The following is a 23,082-nucleotide window of genomic DNA, read 5'->3' as shown; positions in this document are numbered from 1 at the left end:
TACAATATGGGAACAGTGATTTGTCATAGTTGTAATTTCTCATTTTCACATTTAGGCCACTTAAAATAATACTTTCGTAGATCATCTTTGAAGATGGCATATAACCTTTAAATATGGTACTATTTTTTGAAAACACTTTGCTATTTTATAAAGGTATGATTTCACTGAAAACTAGTGTCAATTACAATCTGTCATTTTTAATGAGGAATTTTTAAATAACTAAATATTGGAAAGCACCCTGGTGTCTAACTTCAGAGGAATAGTAAAATAAATTATGTCTGATACATTTTTACCATGGAATATCATGTATAGCCAAGGATTTTTAATGGTAGAAGAAAATGTATACATTATAATATTAAGTGAAAAGGCAAGATGTAGACAGACCTACTTATATAGTGTGATCTCAGCTATATTAAAATTTTTTTTTAAATCTGTTCATCTTCCTAGAACAAAGATACAACTTGGCTTTTTGATGGGTGTCTTTAGGGTGGTCAGATTATATGTCATGTAATATTTTTATTTTTTGCTGTTTTCTCTAAATTTTCAACAAAGAGAGGTACTATTTTAATAATCAGAAAAAGTTGCTTTGCTTTTTAATGGTGTTTACCACATTATAGGTATAAACTATTTGAATTTCTTGTTTAATTTACCAGGGTTAATAATTTACTTTCCTAGGCCGGGCGCGGTGGCTCACGCCTGTAATCCTAGCACTCTGGGAGGCCGAGGCGGGCGGATAGCTCAAGGTCAGAGGTTCGAAACCAGCCTGAGCGAGACCCTGTCTCTACCAAAAATAGAAAGAAATTAATTGACCAACTAAAAATATATATACCAAAAAAAATTAACTGGATGTGGTGGCTCATGCGTGTAGTCCCAGCTACTCGGGAGGCTGAGGCAGAAGGATCACTTGAGCCCAGGAGATTGAGGTTGCTGTGAGCTAGGCTGACGCTATGGCACTCACTCTAGCCTGGGCAACAAAGTGAGACTCTGTCTCAAAATAATAATAATAATAATAATTTACTTTCCTATATTCTTGCATTTATTTCTCAAAAACAAAGGATATTCCTTATTTCAGGTTAGTATTAAAAGTAAATTATACTTTTTAAAAGAAATTAAAGCACAAAATTTCAGTCAGAACATTTTAATAAGACTTTCTACTTTAAACAGGTAAACAATAAAAAGATTGAGGTTTGAAAATTTCATATTTGAATGATTAATGACTTGAGGATCTATATTGCTGTTAACTGTGTTTTTTTAGTATGTATTTTTTTGAATTTTTTGTTGTGGTAAAATAAACATAGCAATAAAATTTATCATTTTAACTTTTTTTTTTTTTCTGTTTTTGAGACAGAGTCTTATTCTGTCTCCTGGGCTAGAGTGCAATAGTGTCATCATAGCTCACTGTAACCTTGGACTCCTGGGATCGAGTGGTCCTCCTGCCTCAGCCTCCTGAGTAGCTGGGACTACAGGCACACATCACCATGCCTGACTTATTTTCTGTTCTTAGGAGAGATGGGGTCTTGCTCTTGCTCAGGCTGGTCTCCAACTCTTGAGTTCAAGTGGTCCTCCTGCCTCAGCCTCCCAGAGTGCTAAGGATTACAGGTGTGAGCCACTGTGCCCGGCCCATTTTAACTATTTTTAAGTGTACTTGTTCAGTGAGGTTAAGTTCATCTGCACTGTTTTGCTATCATCACTATCATGCACGCACAGAACTCTTTCTATATTGCTAAACTAAAACTTTGTACCTATTTAAAAAAATAACTCTTCATTCCCTCCTTCTTCTGCTCCCTAACAGTGACCATTCTACTTCTGTCTCTATCAGTTTGACTATTCTGGGTACCTCATATAAGTAGAATCATATAATTCTTTTTGTCCTTTTGTGACTGGTTTATTTCACTTAGCCTAATGTCCTCAAGCATCATCTATATTGTAGTATGAGTTAGAATTTCTTTCCTTTTTAAGGCTGAATAATGGTCCATCATATGTGTATGTGTTACATTTTGTTTATTCACTCATCTCTCAGTGGACACTTGGGTTGCTTCCACCTTTTGGCTATTTTGAATAATACAGCCGTGAACATGATGTATACAGATATCTTTTTGAATCCCTGCTTTCAGTTCTTTTGGTTATATACCTAGACATGGAATTGCTAGATCATATGATAATTCTGTTTCTAATTTTTAAAAAAATCCTCATACTATTTTTCATACCAGCTACCCCACCCCATTTTATATTCCAACCAACAGTGCACATGGGTTCCAGTTTTTCCGCATACTTTCTAACACTTGTTATTGTCTGGGCATTTTTTTTTCTTTTTTGAGAGTAGCCATCCTACTGGGTATGAAGTGGTATTCTACTGTGGTTTTAATTTGCGTTTTTCTAATCATTAGTGATATTGAGCATTTTTTCATGTGCTTATTGGTTTTTCTGTCTTCTTCAAAGAACTTTGCCTATTATTTAATAGGATTGTTTGGTTTTTTTGTTGAGTTGTAGGATTTCTTTATATATTCTGATATTAACCCCTTAACAGGTATATGATTTGCAGATATTTTCCCCCATTCCATGGGTTGCCTTTTCCTATATTGTACCTTTTGATGGACAGAAGTGTTTTTATTTTGATGTAGTCCAATTTATCTATTTTTTGTTGCCTGTGCTTTTGGTTTCATATCCAAGAAGTCAATGCCAAAACCAATGTCAAGAAGCTTTTCCTGTGTATTTTCTTCTTAGAGTTTTATAATTTTAGGCCTTATGCTTAGGCCTTTTATCTGTTTGTTAGTTTTTCTATGTGGTATAAGATAAGGGTCCGTCTTCATTCTTTGGCATGTGGATATCCAGTTTTCCCAGCACCATTTATTGAAAAGACTGCCCTTTCTCCATTGAATTAATGGTCTTGACACCTTTGTTGGAAAACATTTTACCACATATGCAAGGGTTCATTTCTTGGCTTTCTGTTCTATTTCATTGCTTTGTATATCTGTCTTTATGCCAGCACCACACCATTATGATCACCATAGTCTTATAGTAAGTTTTGAGATCAGGAAGTATGGGACCTCCGTAATTTGTTCTTTGCTGTTAATCATATTTTCAATTTTTATTAAAATTCATATTGTGTATACCTCATAGATTAGGATGATTTTTATAGATGAAAAAGAAAACAATCCTTAAATGGAGCTTACATTCTTTTTAAGGATTTTTTTAGTTCTTTCTTTCTTTCTTTTTTTTTTTTTTTTTGAGACAGGGTCTCTGTTGCCCAGGCTAGAGTGCAGTGGTGTCATCATAGCTTACTGCAACCTCAAACTCCTGGGCTCAAGCAATCCTCCTGCCTCAGCCTCCTGAGTAGCCTGGGACACAGGTGTACTAATTTTTCTATTTTTTGTAGAGACAGAGTCTTACTCTTGCTCAGGCTGGTCTCGAACTCTTGGCTTCAAGCAATCCTGCCTTGCCTTCCCAAAGGGCTAAGATTATAGATGTGAGCCACCATGCCTGGCCAGATTTGCATTTTGTTGTGTGGACAAATAATCCTAGGCTGTCATTTTAGAGATTTATCAATATGATTACCAACATATTTCATTCACTCTGTTTTCAGGATTGGAAAGTTAAATTTGGTTTAGCTGTCCTAGTTTTTTTTGAAACATGGATTTTTCTACAGACTGTATAATAGATAGTTCAGAAATTAAATCATGTATCTATGTCAAACCTATTATATATCATAAATTCTTGTTTTCTGGAGATTGATCTTCTGGCATCATTTAGCAAGAAGGCTGATCTTCTGGCATCCTTTAGCAAGAACAGCTCTGGAATTGGAAAAAAATAATCAGCATATTTCTAAAACTGCAGATATGATGAAAACAGAGAAGAATCCCTAAGAGAACACCTGATATACTGTATATAAGAAATTTATTACTGTATCAGCTAGGATGTTGCTATTAAAAGGGATAAAATATTTACATCAAATTAGTTTAAATGATAAAAGGAATGTAACTCAGGTAACTAAAAAAGTCCAAGACTAGGATGGGCTTTATACATAATTTTGTCTTGGTTCCCCAGCTTAGTTTCTCTGTTTTAAATTTTGTTCTGCCTTCCTCCTTGTTGACTTCATCAGCTCCAGGTCTGCTACATTTGCCACAATTCTGTATCACCTGGAATTTTTCTTCCTATTTTTTACCTAGAGTTTTTTTTCTCCAGTCATCAAATGAAATTTCTTTGTTGATTGAACCAATTTAGAATTTTTCATCTAGAGTTTTTCTTCTTAGGCATCATTAGTTCTTAGCTTTAATTGATTGAACCACTTTAGATCACATGCCCAGTCACTGTGGTCAGAAAAATGCCATGCGCTGATTAGTACAGGTCTGGATATTCTTCTCAACTCTGAACTAATTCCAAGGCAAGGAAGTTGGAAGTACACCCAATTGGCTACTAAGTACTGCCACTTGAAGCTAAAAGTGGCCTCAGTTCCACCTAAATCACATGGCTGCTATACCATGGAGGACATGTGGTATCGAATAGATGTTGGGGAGGAAAGACTATATCCATCATCATGGTCTTTTTATTTTAAAAAAAGTTACAAAAGAAAAGCAAGAAAGAAGAGATAAGGAAGAAGAAAAGCAAAACAAGATAGGGAAGTAAGCACATCAAAGATTGGACAGTAGTAAGGATTAAAAGCAGTAGTAGTGGAGTGTAGCAGGCAGAAAATTTGTGACAATACAGAAGTTAGTGAAAGTGAGAAATACGCTATCCATAGACACTTTGGTACTAAAGTTTTTGAAGGTTGTATCTGCTGTGTACTATATTGGCTATTGTCTCACTTAGAATGCTTTCAGTTCCAAATAACAAGAAACACAGCTCAGAGTGTCTCAAACAATTGAGGGGATATATTAGCTCAGATAACTGAAAAATATCCAGACGTAGGTCAGCCTTTAGGTGCTTGATAGGTCAGCCTTTAGGTTGATAATGTCATCAAGCCTTGGTTTTGTTTCTTTGCAATTCTGTCTTCCATGTATCTTCTTTAGCTTTAAGCTCAGGTGATAGTGGGTCCATGTACTGATTGGACTAGCCTAGAACCTTATCCTGACTTTGTAGACTTGAAGTTGGAGCCTGCTTTTCTAGAACTATGTAGATTCCAAAAAATGAAAGCAATGTTTTGAGAAAGGGAGAAACAAGTTATGAAAATGCAACCATGAATGTTAAAATAGGCAAGTAGCCCCTTATTTCTTAATAGTCCATAAACACAACATTAATTTACATAAGTTTACTCTTCATTCATCTAGTATTTATTTTAGTATTTTAGTACATTTTAGTATTTATTGAGAACCTCCTATTTGCCAGGCACTGTTTTAGGCTTTAGGATTATAATATCTCATTGAGCTAACATTATAGTAGAAGGAAACCTAGAATAAACAAATTTTAAAAAGATAATTTTAGATAATGATAAATAGGTTTTTTTTGTTTTGTTTTGTTTTTACACTGGCTAATGGGATAGAGTTGTTGGGAGGACAGTTAGGGAAAGCATTTTTCAGGAAGTGATCATCTATGCCAAAACCTGAGCGATGAGAAGGAAATACGTACAAAGATCAGGGTGAAAAGCATACTGGGTAGAGGGAACAGCAAAGGCACTGAGGTGGGAATAATCTTAGAGTAATAGAAGAATAGAAAGAGAACCACAATATTTGGGTAAATGAGAGAAGGTATGAGATGAGGAGAAAGATGGGCAAGGGGCTAGGCATGGTGAGCAATACAAATTATTTTTCTTTTAAGCAGGCATGTCACCTAATAGGATTCTCTGACAGGCAAGTTATTTTCAGTGTGAACTGTTTAAGAGGTTAGAGAATATGCAATATATTTTAGAGGGACTTGCATTTAAAAATTAGTTAAAATACAGGAACTCTGTTTCTAAGCTTTAGCCAATTTTACTGTATAATAAGAGATTGATAGAAATTCTGATATATATGATTTTGATTTATGCATGATCATAGATGTTCAAAATTACATGCCTGGAATTCACTTTTGGGAACTTTAGGTGCAAGGTATTTTAAATCCTTTAAAAGTGTATCCTGTTTTCTTGTAGGCAACGTTAAATATTATTCACAGTGTTGTTCTCTCAGTTCTTGACAAAAACCAAAGGACTAGAGAATTGGAGGAGATTTCACAACAGAAGAATGCTGCAAAAGATAATTCATTGGACACAGAGGTGGCTTATTTAATCCATGAAGGCATGTTTATAAGTGATGCATTCAGTGAGGGTGAATTGACAGCTATGACAGTCGACACTGCCTCTCAAAGAAATGCATCTCCAAATAGTGAGCCCTGCAGCAGTGATTCGGTATCAGAGCCAGAATGTACTACTGATTCTTCATCCAGTAAAGAGCAAACATCATCATCTGCTACTCCAGGAGGAGTGGATATTATGTAAGTATAGTGACTACTGCCAAATTGACAAGATTTTTAGTCATCTTATTAATTGTTTCAGTAAGATCGATTATTCCATTTTTTTTTGAACAACCATGTAAACTTTAGAATTTAACAAAAATATATTAGAATTCAACAAAAATATATTAATTTTATGAAACATCTTTTTTCAAAAATGTGTGAAAGGTAAGGAGGTAAGCATTGGAAGTAATTGATAATTACAGAATTTCAAGGCTAGAAAGGAACTTTAAAGATCATTTAATTTGGCTGGGCACAGTGGCTCAAGCCTGTAATCCTAGCACTCTGGGAGGCTGAGGCACATGGATCGCTCAAGATCAGGAGTTCAAAACCAGCCTGAGCAAGAGTGAGACCCCATCTCTACTAAAAACAGAAAGAATATTAATTGGCCAACTAAAATGTATAGAAAAAATAGCCAGGCATGGTGGTGCATACCTGTAGCCCCAACTACTAGGGAGGCTGAGGCAGAAGGATTGCTTGAGCCCAGGAGCTTGAGGTTGCTGTAAGCTAGGCTGATGCCATGGCACTCTAGCCTAGGCAACAGAGTGAGACTCTGTCTCAAAAAAAAAAAAAAATCATTTAATTAAATGCCCTCATTTCAGTGATAAGGTAACTGATGCCCAGAAAGCTTAGATGAGTTAAAGTCATTAGTGGCAGGACTTGTATTGGAACCCAGGTTACTTATTGCTTTGGTCATTTTTCTTTCTTCTACTATGTCATCTTTGTATTTTATATATGGTGAAGTTATGTTTGATTTACAACCATTGGTTTTTCAAAGACATGAATTTCCAAGTGGATCACACTGTCTTTTTAAACATTATTTTTTAAAACTTCTTATTTTGAAATAATTTCAAATTTACAGAAAAGTTGCTAGAATAGAACAAAAAACACTCACTTCTCCTTCATCCAGTTTCCCAGTTGTTAACAGTTTACCACATTGCCCTCTATTTTTCTTCCTCCCTTTTTCTCTCCTTTTCTTTCTTTCTCTCTCTCTTCTGTTAACATTTTTTCTGAAACATTTGAATGTAGGTTGCAGACAGTAGGTTGCAGACATGATGCCACATTATCCCCAAGTACTTCAGTGTATATTTCCTAAGTACCAGAACACTCTCCTATATAATAATAGTATACCAATTAAATATAAGAAAACGTTGATACATTATTACCATCTGACCCACAGATCCCATTCAAAGTTCACCAATTGTCTCAATAATCTCTGATATCAAAAAAACAACACAACAAAAATAAAACAAAACCAATAAACTCTTTCTGGTCCAAGAATATAGTTTGGACTTAGTTATTGTTAAGAATAAGTTAAGAATAACAGTAATTCAATACTTTTGTTTGTCTTTACATAAATCACCTTATGGTCTAGAAGCTTATAAAGGTCACAGTTACAACATCAAGTCAGCTTTAATATGTCCCTTCTCAACAAACAAAGAAAACCTGAGCTACATAGTTATAAAAATATTTTTTCTGTATTCAGGCTAATATTATCACATTTACTATTTAGGGTGCAGTCTAAAATCTAAAGCTGCTTTAAAAAGATGTAAAAACTGTATAGCTGAAGGCTGGGTGCAATGACTCACACCTTTTCTAGGCCTGGGGGAGAAGATTGCCTGAGGCGAGGAGTTTGAGACCAGCCTCAGCAACATAGAGACCCCATCTCTACAAAAAAAATAGGAAAATCATCTGAGTGTGATGGTGGCACATTCCTGTAGTCCCAGCTACTTGGGAGGTTGATGCAGAAGGATCACTTGAGCCCACACATTGGAGGCTACTGTGAGCTATGATGACACCACTGTATTTTAGCCCAGGTGGCAGATTAAGACTGTCTCAAAACAACCCCAAACAACTCATAGCTTAAACAACATAGAATTTTATTTCTCTCTTGGTCACATTTCAGAGCTAAGAAATCCTTAGCTGAGAAGACAGTGCTACCATTTGAAGTGTGTAGCTTCCATCTGTGTCTAAGGTGGCTACTCCAGCTTTTATCATTTTACCTGTATTCCTAGCAGCAGGAAGGAGAGAATGAAGGAATAGTACCCTCCTTATTTGTTTTGCTCTTTTGACTTTTTAATTAGGGTATAATGTACATATAGGAAAATGTACCAATTATAAGTATTCAGCTCAATTATCCCCAAATACATTAGTATAGAATTAGAACAATTGCCAGCTCTCCAGACCACCACACACCATCCTTCCCACCACTGTGCTACTACACTGCCCCTTCTGAAAGGAAATCATGAAAACTAATGATTTTTTCAGTTTTTAAACTTTATATAAATGGAGTCATACATTTGCTCTTTCATCTCTGATTTCTTTCATTCTATTTTATTATATTTGTCCAACTTGCTGCATGTAGCAGTAGTTTTATTTTTGTTTGTATACAAATATTCTATTTTATGACTACACTACAAGGTATTTGTTGTACTGTTGGTAAGATTTGGTTTATTTCCATTTTGGATTGTCATGAACATTCTTGTAGATATCTTTGGTGCACATGTTACAAGCGTTTATGTTGCATATATACTTGGGAATAAATAAGATAAATGAATGTTCAATTTAGCTAATGTCAAACAATTTCTCAAGTGGTTGTACTCATTTATAGTCCACTCAGAAGTGTGGAAGAGTTCATATCACTCCACATCTTCCTTCACTCTTGGTATTGTCAGTCTTTTAGATGTTAGCCATTCTGGTGGGCATGTTTTAGGTGTAGTACCGTGTTTCCCCATAAATAAGACCTATCCATAAAATAAGCCCTAGCAGGATTTCTAAGCATTTGCACAATATAAGCCCTACCCTGAAAATAAGACCTAGCGATGGGCGTGGCTATGCAACCTATCTGCACAACCCACGCATTTCGTCGCGGAGCAGTAAAGAAGACCAGCAGCCCTTCTCATCTGCCCTGTGAGAGCTCTATATGAGAGCTCTCGATATGAGAGATATGAGAGATTGGGCCCAATGATTCTAAAGGAAACAGAGTCTCAAGAAATTCAGGATGGAATTCGGGGTTTGGAGAGTTATGATGATGTTCCAGAAGACGATGACTTAATTATATTTGAATAAATGTAGATTGTTGTACCGTACTTAAAAAAAAAAAATCCCCTGAAAATAAGCCCTAGGGTGTCTTCTCGAGGAAAAATAAATATAAGACCCTGTCTTATTTTCAAGGAAACACGGTAGTTTTAATTTTTATTTCCCTGATGATTGGTAGGAGATTACCTTTTCATATATTCATTGGTGGTTTGAGTATCCTCTTCTGTGAAGTGCCTATTCAAGGCCTTCACCAACTTTTCTATTAGTTTGTCTTATTTCTTACTGATTTATGAGAATTCTTTCTTTATACAATATCAGTGTAAGCCCTTTGTCAGTTATCCATATAGCAAATATCTTCTCCTACTTTGTGGATTGCCTTTTTATTCTCTTATTGGGGTCTTTCATGAACAGATGTTCTTAATTTTAATATAATCCTATGACTCATTATTTTCTTTTATGCTTTTTTGGTATCCTATTTGAGAAATCTTTCCCTACTTTAAGGCTTTAAAGATATTCTCTTGGGGGCCGGGCGTGGTGGCTCACGCCTGTAATCCTAGCACTTTGGGAGGCCAAGGCGGGTGGATTGCTCAAGGTCAGGAGTTCAAAACCAGCCTGAGCAAGAGCGAGACCCCGTCTCTACTATAAATAGAAAGAAATTAATTCACCAACTAAAAATATATATACAAAAAATTAGCCGGGCATGGTGGCGCATGCCTGTAGTCCCAGCTACTTGGGAGGCTGAGGCAGAAGGATCGCTCGAGCCCAGGAGTTTGAGGTTGCTGTGAGCTAGGCTGACGCCACGGCACTCACTCTAGCCTGGGCAACAAAGTGAGACTCTGTCTCAAAAAAAAAAAAAAAAAAAGATATTCTCTTATGAGACAGAATAATGGCCAACAAACATATGAAAAAATGCTCAACATCTCTAATCATCAGGGAAATGCAAATCAAAACTACAGTGAGATATCACTTATCTCCAGTGAGAATGGCCTTTATCAAAAAGTCCCCAAACAATAAACGTTGGCATGGATGCAGAGAGATAGGAACACTCATACACTGCTTGCTGGTGGGGACTACAAACTAGTGCAAGCTTTGTAGAAAGCAATATGGAGATACCTTAAGAGATACAGGTAGATCTACCATTTGATCCAGCAATCCCATTACTGGGCATCCTACCCAAAAGAACAAAAAACATTCTATAAAAAAGACATCTGTACTCAATGTTTATAGCAACACAATTCACAATTGCAAAGTTGTGTAAACAACCCAAGTGCCCATGAATACATGCGTGGATTAATAAAATGTGGTATATATATACCATGGAGTACTATTCAGCTTTAAGAAACAGTGGTGATATAGCACCTCTTGTATTTTCCTGGATAGAGCTGGAACCCATTCTACTAAGTGAAATATCCCAAGAATGGAAAAGCAAGCACCACGTATACTCACCAGCAAATTGGTTTCACTGATCAACACCTAAGTGCACATATTCCTATAACATTCCTATTCCTATAACATTTATTGGGTGTCGGGCAGATGGGAGGGAGGGAGGAGGGGATGGGTATATACGTACATAATGAGTACGATACGCACCATGTGGGGCATGGACATGCTTGAAGCTCTAACTCTGGGGGGGGGTGTGCAAGGCAACACACGTAACCTAAACATTTGTACCCCCATAATATGCTGAAATTAAAAAAAAAAAGATATTCTCTTATGTTATTTTCTAGAAGTTCTGTTATTGTCTCTTTCACATTTAGATCTATAATCCATCTGTAATTGATTTTTATGTATAGTATAAGGCTAAGTATTTTTGCCCCATGTGGCTATGTTTTTGACCTTGCACCATTTATTGAAAAAATTATCTTGCTCACTGCTCTATACTATAGTGCCACTCTCGCCATAAATGAAATATTCAGATATATGTGTATCTGTTTCTGGACTTTTTTTTCATTTTTCTGTCTTTACACCATTACCATTAAGTAAATTGTCTTAGTTACTGTAGGTTTTAGTAAATATTAATGTCTAGAAGAGTAATTTCTTCTACCTTTTCTTCTTCAAGATTGCCTTGACTATCCTTGATCTTTCGCAGATCCATATACATTTTAGATTTGTTAGTTCTCTGTTGCCTTCACATAAATTTGTTTATATTTTATTTTCTTTTTAAAGAAGATCACAATTCAGAATTTGCACTTATTGCTTCCACTCACATCCTAGTGACCAGCATATTATCACCTAACTATATCTAAGTATAATGGAGGTTTGAGAAATAGAGTCTTTCCCTTGTTGGCTATTTGCCCAGCTAAAACTACTGTTGTGGCAGAAGACAGAACAGATATTGAAAGATAGCTAGCAGTCTGCCATACCATTTGAGATTCTTTTAAACCGGATGCAGTCTAATAGTTTATGTCTTTCCCCTCTTACCTCCGTTGTGGCTCACTTTATACATTGAACCTTCTCTGGCTTTCCCCCAATCACATGCTGCCATAGCATGAAACATGGGTTCTATAGATGGTTATTTCTATGTTCAATAGGCACATAAATATTTGGGAACTACTCAAAGAGGCAATGAATTAATTTAATATATGTATGTGTGGCCCTAATTAGTTTTTTCATACAAGGGCTCTATTCCTCTATTAAGTGTTTTTGCAGTATATAATTGAATCATAGATATATTATAGAACATGCATAAGTGATATCTGACATTTTAACTCTGTTAGTGGTAGACTCTTCCTATTTTCTTTTGTCAAAATATTATTTGTCAAAGTAATCTATAATTCTATAAGATTATTGCAATGTTAATATAGATACAAAAGAGTAAATACTTTTCTGGGCATGAAATAGGAAAGGAAAAATAATATTCTTTAATACATTAACCCAGAGTAGTGGTTCGCCTCAAATTAGTATATATCAGAGCCTCTTTGTAATAGCTTTGAAAATTATTTTAATGCAACTGAAAGGGAGAAAAATGATGTTAAAGCACTAAACGTGGCTCTTGGTAACACCAAACTGAACCATAGGCATGGAATTAGTAGTCTTTGTGTTTTTTCCTCAAATGTGAATTTTACAAATTTTTCATGCTTTTCATTGATATGTCTCTTATGAAGAATACTGTGTTTACAACTCTCCCTAAGTCTCATTTTTTCATTTTCAGGGTCAGTGAAGACATGAAATTAACTGACTTAGAGCTAGGAAAGCTGGCAAATAATATCCAGGAGTTACTGTACAGTGCTTCAGATATATGTCATGATCGAGCCGTCAAATTTCTCATGTCAAGAGCAAAGGTAGTTATTTTCATAAAAACTTTAGCATATTTATATTTTATTTATAGTCTAGTTATTTTGAAGATCTGGAATTATGTCTTTGCCTGTACCCTTATATTCCCCATACTGCGTATTATATTTTTAACACTTAATAACAGTTAATGGTACTAATGGTATTGTCTATTAGATGTCGAGATGTAAAATAAATAATAAATAAAAGAAATAGGAAAAATTATTAAGTGTTCTTTTCAAATAAATGATTGAAGGACTTATTTTGAAATATGTTAATAATTTAAATTAATATTCTGTTTTATATATTTATACATGTATATATACATACATAGTCAAACAAATTTGTAATAAAATTAAACTTCAACATTGTGAAAATTTTATATTATAATCTGAATTTATTTGAGCTATTTTATTAGTTATAAAGGGATCAGAATCAAATTTAGACATCTTAAGCTTTTCATGTTCAATTTCTGGGTCTGAAGTGTTGAAATTTCATTAAAATGATATATTCATAGAGAAAGATTTTGTACCTTGTACTCTAGTAGATAAGTACTTTTAAAATCTATAATGAATATATAAAATTGCTACACTAAGATATTGTTTGCCTGAAAAATATCTATTCAGTATATATTATCTGTGTGTCTACTATGTCCTTAGCCATTATTACTTTCCTTATAAGATTTATTTTCTAGAGGATCTTGATAAAATAATTAACCATATGATAAAATACATATGTTCTAACATATATGTATTCATGGTATAATTCTAAATGCATATATGTTTATAATTAAATTTTAATAAATCATATTAAAGTGATAATGCTTATTAATGAATATAATTATATATTATACAATAATACAATTAGCAGTTTTCAAACTAAGTTGGTTTTGTAGCTCATTCATATTTGGTGTTGTACTAACTCTCTGTCATGATTTCTGTGTTGTCTTTAAAATTTAGGATGGTTTTCTTGAGAAGCTAAATTCCATGGAATTCATAACACTGTCTAGATTAATGGAAACATTCATTTTAGACACTGAACAGATCTGTGGAAGAAAAAGTATGTCATTACTTGGAGCACTTCAGAGCCAAGCTAATAAATTTGTAAATAGGTTTCACGAAGAGAGAAAAACCAAACTCAGGTATCATTACCTATCCATTCTGTTCTTCAATTTTTTTTTTGAAGCAAAGACCTCACTGGCATGTTCTTCAATTTTTTTTTTTTTCCTTTTCTTTACAAAATTCTATTATATTTAAAAGAGGAAATTTGATTGACTGGCCAGCCAAAATTCCTGATAAAAGTTTTTTTTTTTTTTTATTGAAGATAGATTATGGAATTAAAATCACATTTCTTGGCTTTTAAAATGGGTTAGAATGGGCCGGGCGCGGTGGCTCACGCCTGTAATCCTAGCTCTCTGGGAGGCTGAGGCAGGCGGATTGCTCGAGGTCGGGAGTTCGAAACCAGCCTGAGCAAGAGCGAGACCCTGTCTCTACTATAAATAGAAAGAAACTAATTGGCCAACTAATATATATAGAAAAAATTAGCCGGGCATTGTGGCACATGCCTGTAGTCCCAGCTACTTGGGAGGCTGAGACAGAAGGATCACTTGAGCCCAGGAGTTTGAGGTTGCTGTGAGCTAGGCTGACGCCACGGCACTCACTGTAGCCTAGGCAACAAAGCAAGACTCTGTCTCAAAAAAAAAAAAAAAAAAAACAAAAACAAAAACAAAATGGGTTAGAATGTTTATTTCTGTTAAAGTACTTATCAGGAAGATCCTCAGTAGGTTGACTTTTTTTTTCCAACTCGAAGTTAAGTAAATGATGTTTCATCATTCTTTTTGGTTAGCATTTTAAAAATCTTATGTACTCAGCTCTTCTTCCTTTTCTTTTCAACCAAGGAAGATAGTGTTGAAATATTAAAGTTTACCTTCCTTTCTTTTTATTTTTGAATAGTCTCCTCTTAGACAATGAGCGCTGGAAGCAAGCTGATGTTCCTGCAGAATTTCAGGATCTTGTTGATTCTATATCAGATGGAAAGATTGCTTTACCTGAAAAAAAATTAGGAGGTATGTGTATTCATTCACACATTCTCTTTCAATTTTATATTTGTTTATTTTATATGAATGCTTAATATTTCCTTAATTGACAATGCATATCGAAAAGCCTGAAACTAATACTCCCAGCCTAATTAGTAAATAGTTGACAGGAAAAGTATCTATGGAAATTTATAATAATAATTTCAAGTATTTATTGAGTGTTAATCATATGCCAGACACTGGACTATGTGCTTTACATGCATTATTCCAGTTTATCATAACAACAACCTATGATGATGGTACTATTGTTACCTTGTGTAACAGTGAGGAGGCTTAAGGCTTAGAAGGGTTAAGGAATTTTGTATAAATGATGAGCTGGGATTTGAAATCAGCTTTATATAATTTTATGGCTATGTTCTTAACTATTATACCATATTGTTTAGAGACATATATTCATTCAGTGTACACTAGTTAGCTTCTTTATATCATATATTGAGACAGAGATAACAGTTATAATTCTGATTTTTTTTTTTTTTTTTTTGAAACAGAGTCTGACTCTGTTGCCTGGGCTAGAGTGCCATGGTGTCAGCCTAGCTCACAGCTACCTCAAACTCATGGGCTCAGGTGATCCTCCTGCCTCAGCCTTCTGAGTAGCTGGGACTACGGGCATGCGTCACCGTGCCCGGCTAATTTTTTATATAAATTTTTAGTTGTCCAACTAATTTCTTTCTGTTTTTTTAGTAGAGACGGGGGTCTCACTCTTGCTCAGGTTGGTCTCGAACTCCTGAGCACAACACATCTTGTAATACCAGATTTGATATTATGAAGTTCTTGAATATTTTGGACAGAGGAGGCAGTTGCATTATTTCAAATTTTATGCATTTAATGAAAGTTTAATATTTCTATATAGAAGTATTTTTAAATTGTATACTTCACATTTGCATGAAATGAAACTACACTGTAAGAGAAAAACTGAGAAAATACAAATAGTGACCATTGAACACATAGATCATTTGCAGTCTTAGTAATTCATTGGAGTGTTAGCAGTTCAGTGGTAAGTAACTGGAAAGGTAAGGAAGGGTAGACAAATGTAGCCTACTTTTTCAACAAGTTTCGCTGTGAAGGAAAAGTGACTGATGAAGTGGTAGCTAAAGAGGTAGGAGAAATTAGAGAGATTGAGGGTGATTTATGGGGCAGGGCACCTGGTGTTGAATCCAGAGTTCAAGAGAAAGGCTGTATCTTCTACCACTATGACAGGAGAGAGGGAGTTAAGGACAGGTATAAAATAGGGCAGAGAGAAGAACTGAAGGAAATAAGTACATTTCTGTTATGATCATTTTTAATAGGTAACAGTGTTGGTTGGTGGTTAAATTTTTTAATTGGTTATATGGTATTAGCAAAACAAAAGCATTGAAATAGCCCGAAAAGATGAAGGAAAAATAAAACAGTGACTATTCTAAATCACTAGTTTAAAATTATAAGACATTACACATCTATTCTTTCAAGCGATATTTGCTTGACTTCCCATTATGCAAGGTGCTGTGCTAGATAACTGGGACATATTTTCTGGGCAGCTAATGGTCTTTTATATAATTCCACTGTTATGCAAACAATGATTTTTAAATTAAAATCATAAATGTAGAATGATTAACTGTTAACTATGTATTTTTTCTGCGAAGTGAACTATTCATGTTCACTTCTTAGAAGGATACTGATATTAAAGTTTCTCTCTAAAAGGAGGTTTCTCTTACATACCTTGCTTCTCTGTTGCCTGGGCTAGAATGCAGTGGCATCATCATAGTTCACTGCAACCTCAAACTCCTGGGCTTAAGTGACCCTGCCTCAGCCTCTCGAGTAGGTGGGACTACACAGGTGCTAGTGCCACCACACCTGACTAATTCAGTCTTCTCTGTCTCTCTCTTAACACATAGGGTGTATGCTATTTAGAAGTCCATTAACATTTTACTAATTCTTATCAAGTTAAGGATCCTGGATTATTATCCATTCATCTATCATCCATTTAATTACTAGCTACTCAGCTAGGCATTGGGGAAAAATGATAGCAGCTAGTATTAATTAATAGTATTAATGGATAGCAGCTAGTATTAATTAATAGTATTAATGGATAGCAGCTAGTATTAATTGATAGTATTAATGGATAGCAGCTAGTATTAATTGAGTGCTTACACTGTTTGTTCTAAGCACTTTACATGTGTTGTCTCATTTACAGGTCCTTGAGCTAGACACTGTTAGTATTAGCATTTAACAAATATAGAAACTAAGGCACAAAGAGGTTAAACAACTTGCCTAAGGTCACACAACTAGGAAGTGGTAGAGCTAGGATTCAAATTTAGGCAGACTGACTTTAGGGCCCTTTCTCTTAACTACTATGCTATGCCACTTCTCTGCAATATAGAGAATTGCTGAAGACCCGGTCCTTGCCCTCAAAAAATTTATGGTCTGACATATAGAGTGAATTATGATTAAAATATATGTCACGTGGAATTTTTTTGCTTAAAAGAAAAGAGAAAGTAGACATTTCAAGTCTTACAACTCAAAAGCGCTTGAAGCTTAGGGAAGCATAATGACTTTCCCATGGTAATCTATTAAATTTGTGTGATTCAGGGCAATAATCTGGTCTACTGTTTTTTTCACTTCAATATGCTGAATTTTGTTTTATAATGATAAGTACCACATAATGAAAATAAAGTAACTTCTGGGTTGAAATCTTGATAATTAAATATATAATCTCTTCATTGAATTTGGAAATTAACTTGTATTCTAAGCACGATTATAGTAAAGATAACCAGTTGAAATGCTAGTTCTGCCTTTCTAAACATTTTTTAACTACTGATCATTTCCATGTGCCAGGCTTAAGGGATAGGCAATTTATAATCATTATCTCTACCATAAACAACAATCCTAAAAAGCGGATAGTATTATATGCATTTAATAGATATAGATAATGAGACTCAAAGAGGTTAAGTTATTGGCCCAAAGTCATGCATCCAGTAATTGGCAATATTGGGACTCAAATCCAAATCTAACTCCCAATATACTTTATTTACGCTGTGTCAAATTGCTTCCCAAAATGTAGGTATTTATTTTCAGAAATTAGATAGTTCTAGGCCCTAAATAGGAACTATCTTAAGCTTTTTCTCCAGTATTTTGTTTCATCTTGTACCCTTGTCTCTTTTGTTTCTTTGCTTTACTCTCTAGCTACAGAAGAAAGGAAACCAGCTGAGGTTCTCGTTGTTGAGGGACAACAGTATGCTGTTGTTGGGTGAGTGACACATTTTTCTTCATTATTTGAGCCAATTATTTAAAGGATAAGTCTTCTGGTTCCCCCTTGAAGTGAGTTGGAAATTTTGGATTAATAATTTTAAATCCTATCAAGAATTTAAGGAAGTGTTACAGATTTATTTTATTTTCTATGATATGTAGTATGCTTTATCCATTAAGGCCTACACTGACTTAACAAAAAAGGGCTTCATTTTTTTTTCATATAATAAGAAATCTAGACAGTCTAAGAGTGATATAGTGGATCCATGATGTTATCCAGGTCTTTCTGTCTTTTTTCCTGTAGCTTTCTTAGTGTGTAGTATAGCATAGTAGTTAAAGTTGTGGGCTCTGGAGCCCACAAAATATAGAAATAGTACTATATGTAGAATTAAACTGTGAACATTAAACAAGTAATGCATATAAAGCATTTAGCAGAGTTCTAGCACCTAATAAATTGACAGTTATAGGTAGCTATTTTCATCATGATCATTTGAATCATGGTTTTTTTTATGCTTTTACCAATGAAAGTACCTCAAATTAAAGTTAACTAAGAAGCATACCAACAATCCCATTGTTATTTGGTACTACATGCCTTGTATTGAATTGGTAATTAAAATAATATCTTCATATTTTTTAACAGCCTTTCACAGTTTAAATATTTTCATGTACATATGATCTTTACAACACTTTGTAAAATAGATATATCAGGGATTGTTTCCTTTCTACAGTTAAGAGAATTGAAGCTTAGAAGGTTAAGTGATTAACATAAAGTGACCCAAATGTAGTCAGAATTAGAATCTAGTTCTGTTTCTCAATATCTAGACTAGCATTCTTTTTCACTTTTATTCTTTGTTGTTTGTCACTGTCTAAGCCTTTTTTGAAGTAGCCACCTGGTCCAGGAAGAATGTAACTCTATGTCCTTCTATCATGGCATTTACTGAGATATAATAGAATTATTTATTTATGTATATATCTCCCTAGTTTGAGTTCCTCAAAGGAGTCAAAGATTCTATCTTACCATTTTTTATTTTTATTGATACCATAATAAGCATTCTAAAAGTATGTATAAAATTAATGCTTTTTCTCAATCTGTATTTAAGTCTCTAAAGTCTTCCCATTCTAAACTAAGTCCCCATAGTTCTGGTAGGCAAAGATTTTTATAGCCTTCCTGTAATCTCATCCCTTCAATCTAATTTTGATTTCCCTTCTTACCTACCCATTTTATGTTTGCTCTTCATGTGCTTGATGGAAATGGTCCCCTCTGACTATCTTGCTTGTCTAGCTTTTTAGTCAAAAAGTCTGTTGTCAAAAAACCAAACTCCTTGGCTAAAGGGAAACTATTATAACCTCTGAGAGAAGATTACAAAAGATAAGCAATGGACTCATGCCCAGTAAAGCAGACTGGAGGAGTATGCATACAGAGTAATATACGGTCTGACAAACTGTTATAAAGGCTAGACAGTATCTTTCTTGAATCACTAGTTCCTGATATTCTTCAGACTTTTATTATATAAACCATTATTTTATGTAGATCTCTTATTTCTGAGCCTCTTGTTGAACTTGGTGAATAGATCTTTTCCCCTTAATTTCAATCTTATTTAACCTCTCAGTAGTGTGTCTTTTCAACTTGTGACATGTCTTGCTATTGAGCTAATAACTTTTATCATCTTTGGAGAACCTTTTGTGACCTACAATAAAATTCCTAGAGATATGTTGTCTTTGGAAGCCATTGTAGCTTCTTTCTCATCTCACTAAGAAAATCAGGACTAGGTTCCCTTCACTAATAGTTATGATTTAGGACCTACTAAACAGAAACACTGGATAGGCTTTTTGTCAGTGTTTCTGAAATGGCCAAGGAATGAAATACCTGCTTTACTGAAGAGACTTCCTAAATGAGAACGCTATACAGAGACTGCTATGCGTGTAGCACAAAATTTAAGGAGCTACTCATTCTCAGTGTCAGTCAAGTGCTGACCCTGCAACTCTCAGTAAATGCCTTCTCAAATTTTCCACCCTAGGCACCTGTTGCCTTACTCTAATCCAGAACCTGCTGCACTTGTGAATGAAGCACATAATTTAACAATTACTAAGATCATTATAGCCTCAGAGATCCATTGTACTGGTAATTTGATTTTTATTATATATGCCAAATGAGTTTGATTTTCTTGTTTCAATCTTTCTTTTCTTATAGAACTGTATTGCTATTAATAAGAATTATCCTTGAATATTGCCAGTGTGTGGATAATATCCCATCCGTTACTACTGACATGCTTACTCGTCTGTCAGATTTATTGAAGGTATGTATGACTTTACCCCATTATAGAGAAATAGTTGGAAGAATTAATTGATTAAGGTGTGACTAATCTTTCAACTCTAAGACATTTCAAGGTCAAATTATCTTTAAGACATTAGTTTTATAACATTCAATTGTGGTTGAATCACAACATATTACTGGAAAAAAGCTGCTGCTTCCTTCTCACTCCACATTTAGTGATTCCTCATTACACCCATAGAGTTGTTAATGACATTGGAGACAGGAGATGATTTGTTCGTTAGGTGCTGAACATGACTGAGGCCACTTAGGTCAAAAAACCTGGACTGGTTTCAAATGTGCATGGAAGGAATTCACTGAACTTTACAAAATTCATCTCACTAAGGTTAGAGATTTTTCTTGCATCATTCTTTCAGAACCATTGATATAAAATGAAAATGTGATAACTTTATTCAGCCATTTTATATTGAGAGATATTTTTAACTGCTAGTTTACAGAAAAGGCTTTAATTTTTTCAAACCTCAAATCTATCAGTTAATAATGTTCTGAACTTGAGTTGTCATGTTTTAGTCAAGAAAGATTTTTGAAACTCTTGTAAACAGGACTTTCTAATAAGAACAACTGAAACTGAACTAGTTTTGTGAATACAAGTTAAAATTAATTTCTTAAAATAGATTTTTAGAATTTCTCAACTTCTTTCCTGTCAGACAATAAATATTATCATTTAGAATTCCCCGCCCCCCTTTTTTGTCATTGTATAAGTAGATCTTAATTGCTTCTACTAGAAAATTCATTTGGTCCTTTTTGAGAGGAAAGAGGAATGTATTTTTAAAAAGCACATTGCCAGCATATAAAGAATAGTTTTTAATGAATTTTTTGGGTTTTTTTCTCCTTCTTTTGTTAGTACTTCAATTCAAGAAGTTGCCAATTAGTTCTTGGAGCTGGTGCACTGCAAGTTGTTGGACTAAAAACAATAACTACAAAAAATTTGGGTATGGATTCTTGCATTTAATTCACATGCTGAGGTGTTACAATGATGTCACTGTACTCATTGTGTTTTTATTATATCTGATGTTTTCATGGTTCTAATCAAAGGCTCTAAAAATGGCAGATGCCATTTTACTCTTTTATATATTATCATCATAGAAAAACTAATGTTGGGGAAAATGTTTTGAGGAATTTCCATTCCAACAAGTATAAGTTATTTTGAAGTTGTACCATTCTAGAAAATGTTAAGATGTAATGAATATGAAGTACTTTGGGGTGAAAGGTATCTGAATGTCAGAAGAGGATCAGTTGTCCCATTACCATCTTCATATTGGTAATGCTCACAACTTGAGTCCATTGTGAAAGCAGCATGGTCATTACATTATTCAGTACCAAATTATTTTTTTATGTGAAATGAAAAGTGTTGCCTTCTGCCACAGTGTTCTTCATTTATGAAATAAACTGAATCTGTATAAAATTGACATTTTTTACTTAATTTGATTTGTAATTGAAATCAACTAATATCTTTTTTTGTTTCTCCATTATATCCCCACTTCCTGGGTGTTTAGCTCTGTCTTCGCGATGTTTGCAGTTAATTGTGCACTACATTCCTGTGATCCGGGCTCATTTTGAAGCTCGACTACCACCTAAGCAATATAGCATGCTTAGGCATTTTGATCATATCACTAAGGTACTTTTTTATATGTTTTCTATTGAAGTTTCATAAGTTTAGTTCCTCAATTGTTAAGTATTTTTTAGATGTATCCCAGGGACTTTAAAATACAATATTATTTCTCTTTACAGGACTACCATGACCACATAGCTGAAATATCAGCTAAGCTTGTAGCGATAATGGATAGCTTATTTGACAAGCTGTTATCTAAGGTAATGATTTATAGAAATTATTAGGCTTTGCTTAAAGGCATTATGACTTTCCATTTTATAGAGAATCCTTTATAAGTAAGATGATGTGATAAGAGAATCTAAATTTTCAGAGGATATTTACCAAGTAGTAAAATTTTTGAATTTTTTTCAGAAAAATGTGAATATCTGCTGTGGTCAAGCCCACCCATCGTGATCTAACCCACAGTTGTCTAACAATTGAAATTCTTCAGAGTTTAGAAAACAACTCAATAAAATTTTTGGATTTCCCACATAGTTGATAATCATTTTCTAAGGAGCTGAGGGGAGTAGAAGAGATGATTCTAAGGATGGTAGAAACCCACACAGAAGTAATTCTTATGTTAATCACTTTCAATATTCATTTCTTATGTTCTTTTCATTCCCAATATGTCATTAAATAAAGCAGCGTTCCCCAAAGAATTCTGAATTATACTGGGAGGGTATCTTCAGAAAACTGTCATGTAATCAGCCTCACTCATTTTTACCCTATCCCTCAATCTTTCCCTTTCCCTAAGTTCTTCAGTCCATGTCTTAGAGAGAAAGCAGAAATTTCCTAACCTGAAAGTTTGAAGGTTTATTCAGTGTATACCTTTTGCCTAAGATCATATTTGGAGTAACCTTACTAAGCAAGGAGCTTTGATTTGCTTTTACTATTACTTGTATCTTTCAGATTCAGAAATGGCAGGAACAACAGGCATATAAGAATCAAAAGGGCAAGATAAAGTGGTGCCCATGCACTCACATAAACACATGCCTAAACCTTTGAGGATGACAGTGAGAAGGAAGTGCTTAGAAAATAATATTGCATTTGTTTTATAGTTTTCAAGTTTTAGTCATAGGACCATTTACATTCTTAAAAATAATTGAGGACCCC

General features: G+C 34.4%; 1 protein-coding gene across 1 annotated transcript in view; it reads left to right on the top strand.

Moving 5' to 3' along the window:
* Window positions 1–23,082, top strand: part of VPS54 (VPS54 subunit of GARP complex) — a 116,452-nt gene that overhangs the window by 67,673 nt on the left and 25,697 nt on the right. Inside the window, exons 12-20 of the mRNA XM_020286185.2 lie at window positions 6,062–6,402; window positions 12,611–12,740; window positions 13,689–13,870; window positions 14,682–14,794; window positions 17,984–18,047; window positions 20,238–20,343; window positions 21,223–21,310; window positions 21,875–21,996; window positions 22,110–22,190. Coding sequence (XP_020141774.1) covers window positions 6,062–6,402; window positions 12,611–12,740; window positions 13,689–13,870; window positions 14,682–14,794; window positions 17,984–18,047; window positions 20,238–20,343; window positions 21,223–21,310; window positions 21,875–21,996; window positions 22,110–22,190 — 1,227 coding nt within the window. The remainder of the gene's footprint in view (window positions 1–6,061; window positions 6,403–12,610; window positions 12,741–13,688; window positions 13,871–14,681; window positions 14,795–17,983; window positions 18,048–20,237; window positions 20,344–21,222; window positions 21,311–21,874; window positions 21,997–22,109; window positions 22,191–23,082) is intronic.

This window comes from Microcebus murinus, chromosome 3, assembly GCF_040939455.1.
Source record: "Microcebus murinus isolate Inina chromosome 3, M.murinus_Inina_mat1.0, whole genome shotgun sequence".
Lineage (NCBI taxonomy): Eukaryota > Metazoa > Chordata > Mammalia > Primates > Cheirogaleidae > Microcebus > Microcebus murinus.
The sequence above is the reverse complement of the archived record's forward strand: the minus strand, read 5'-3'. Positions and strand labels throughout refer to the sequence as shown.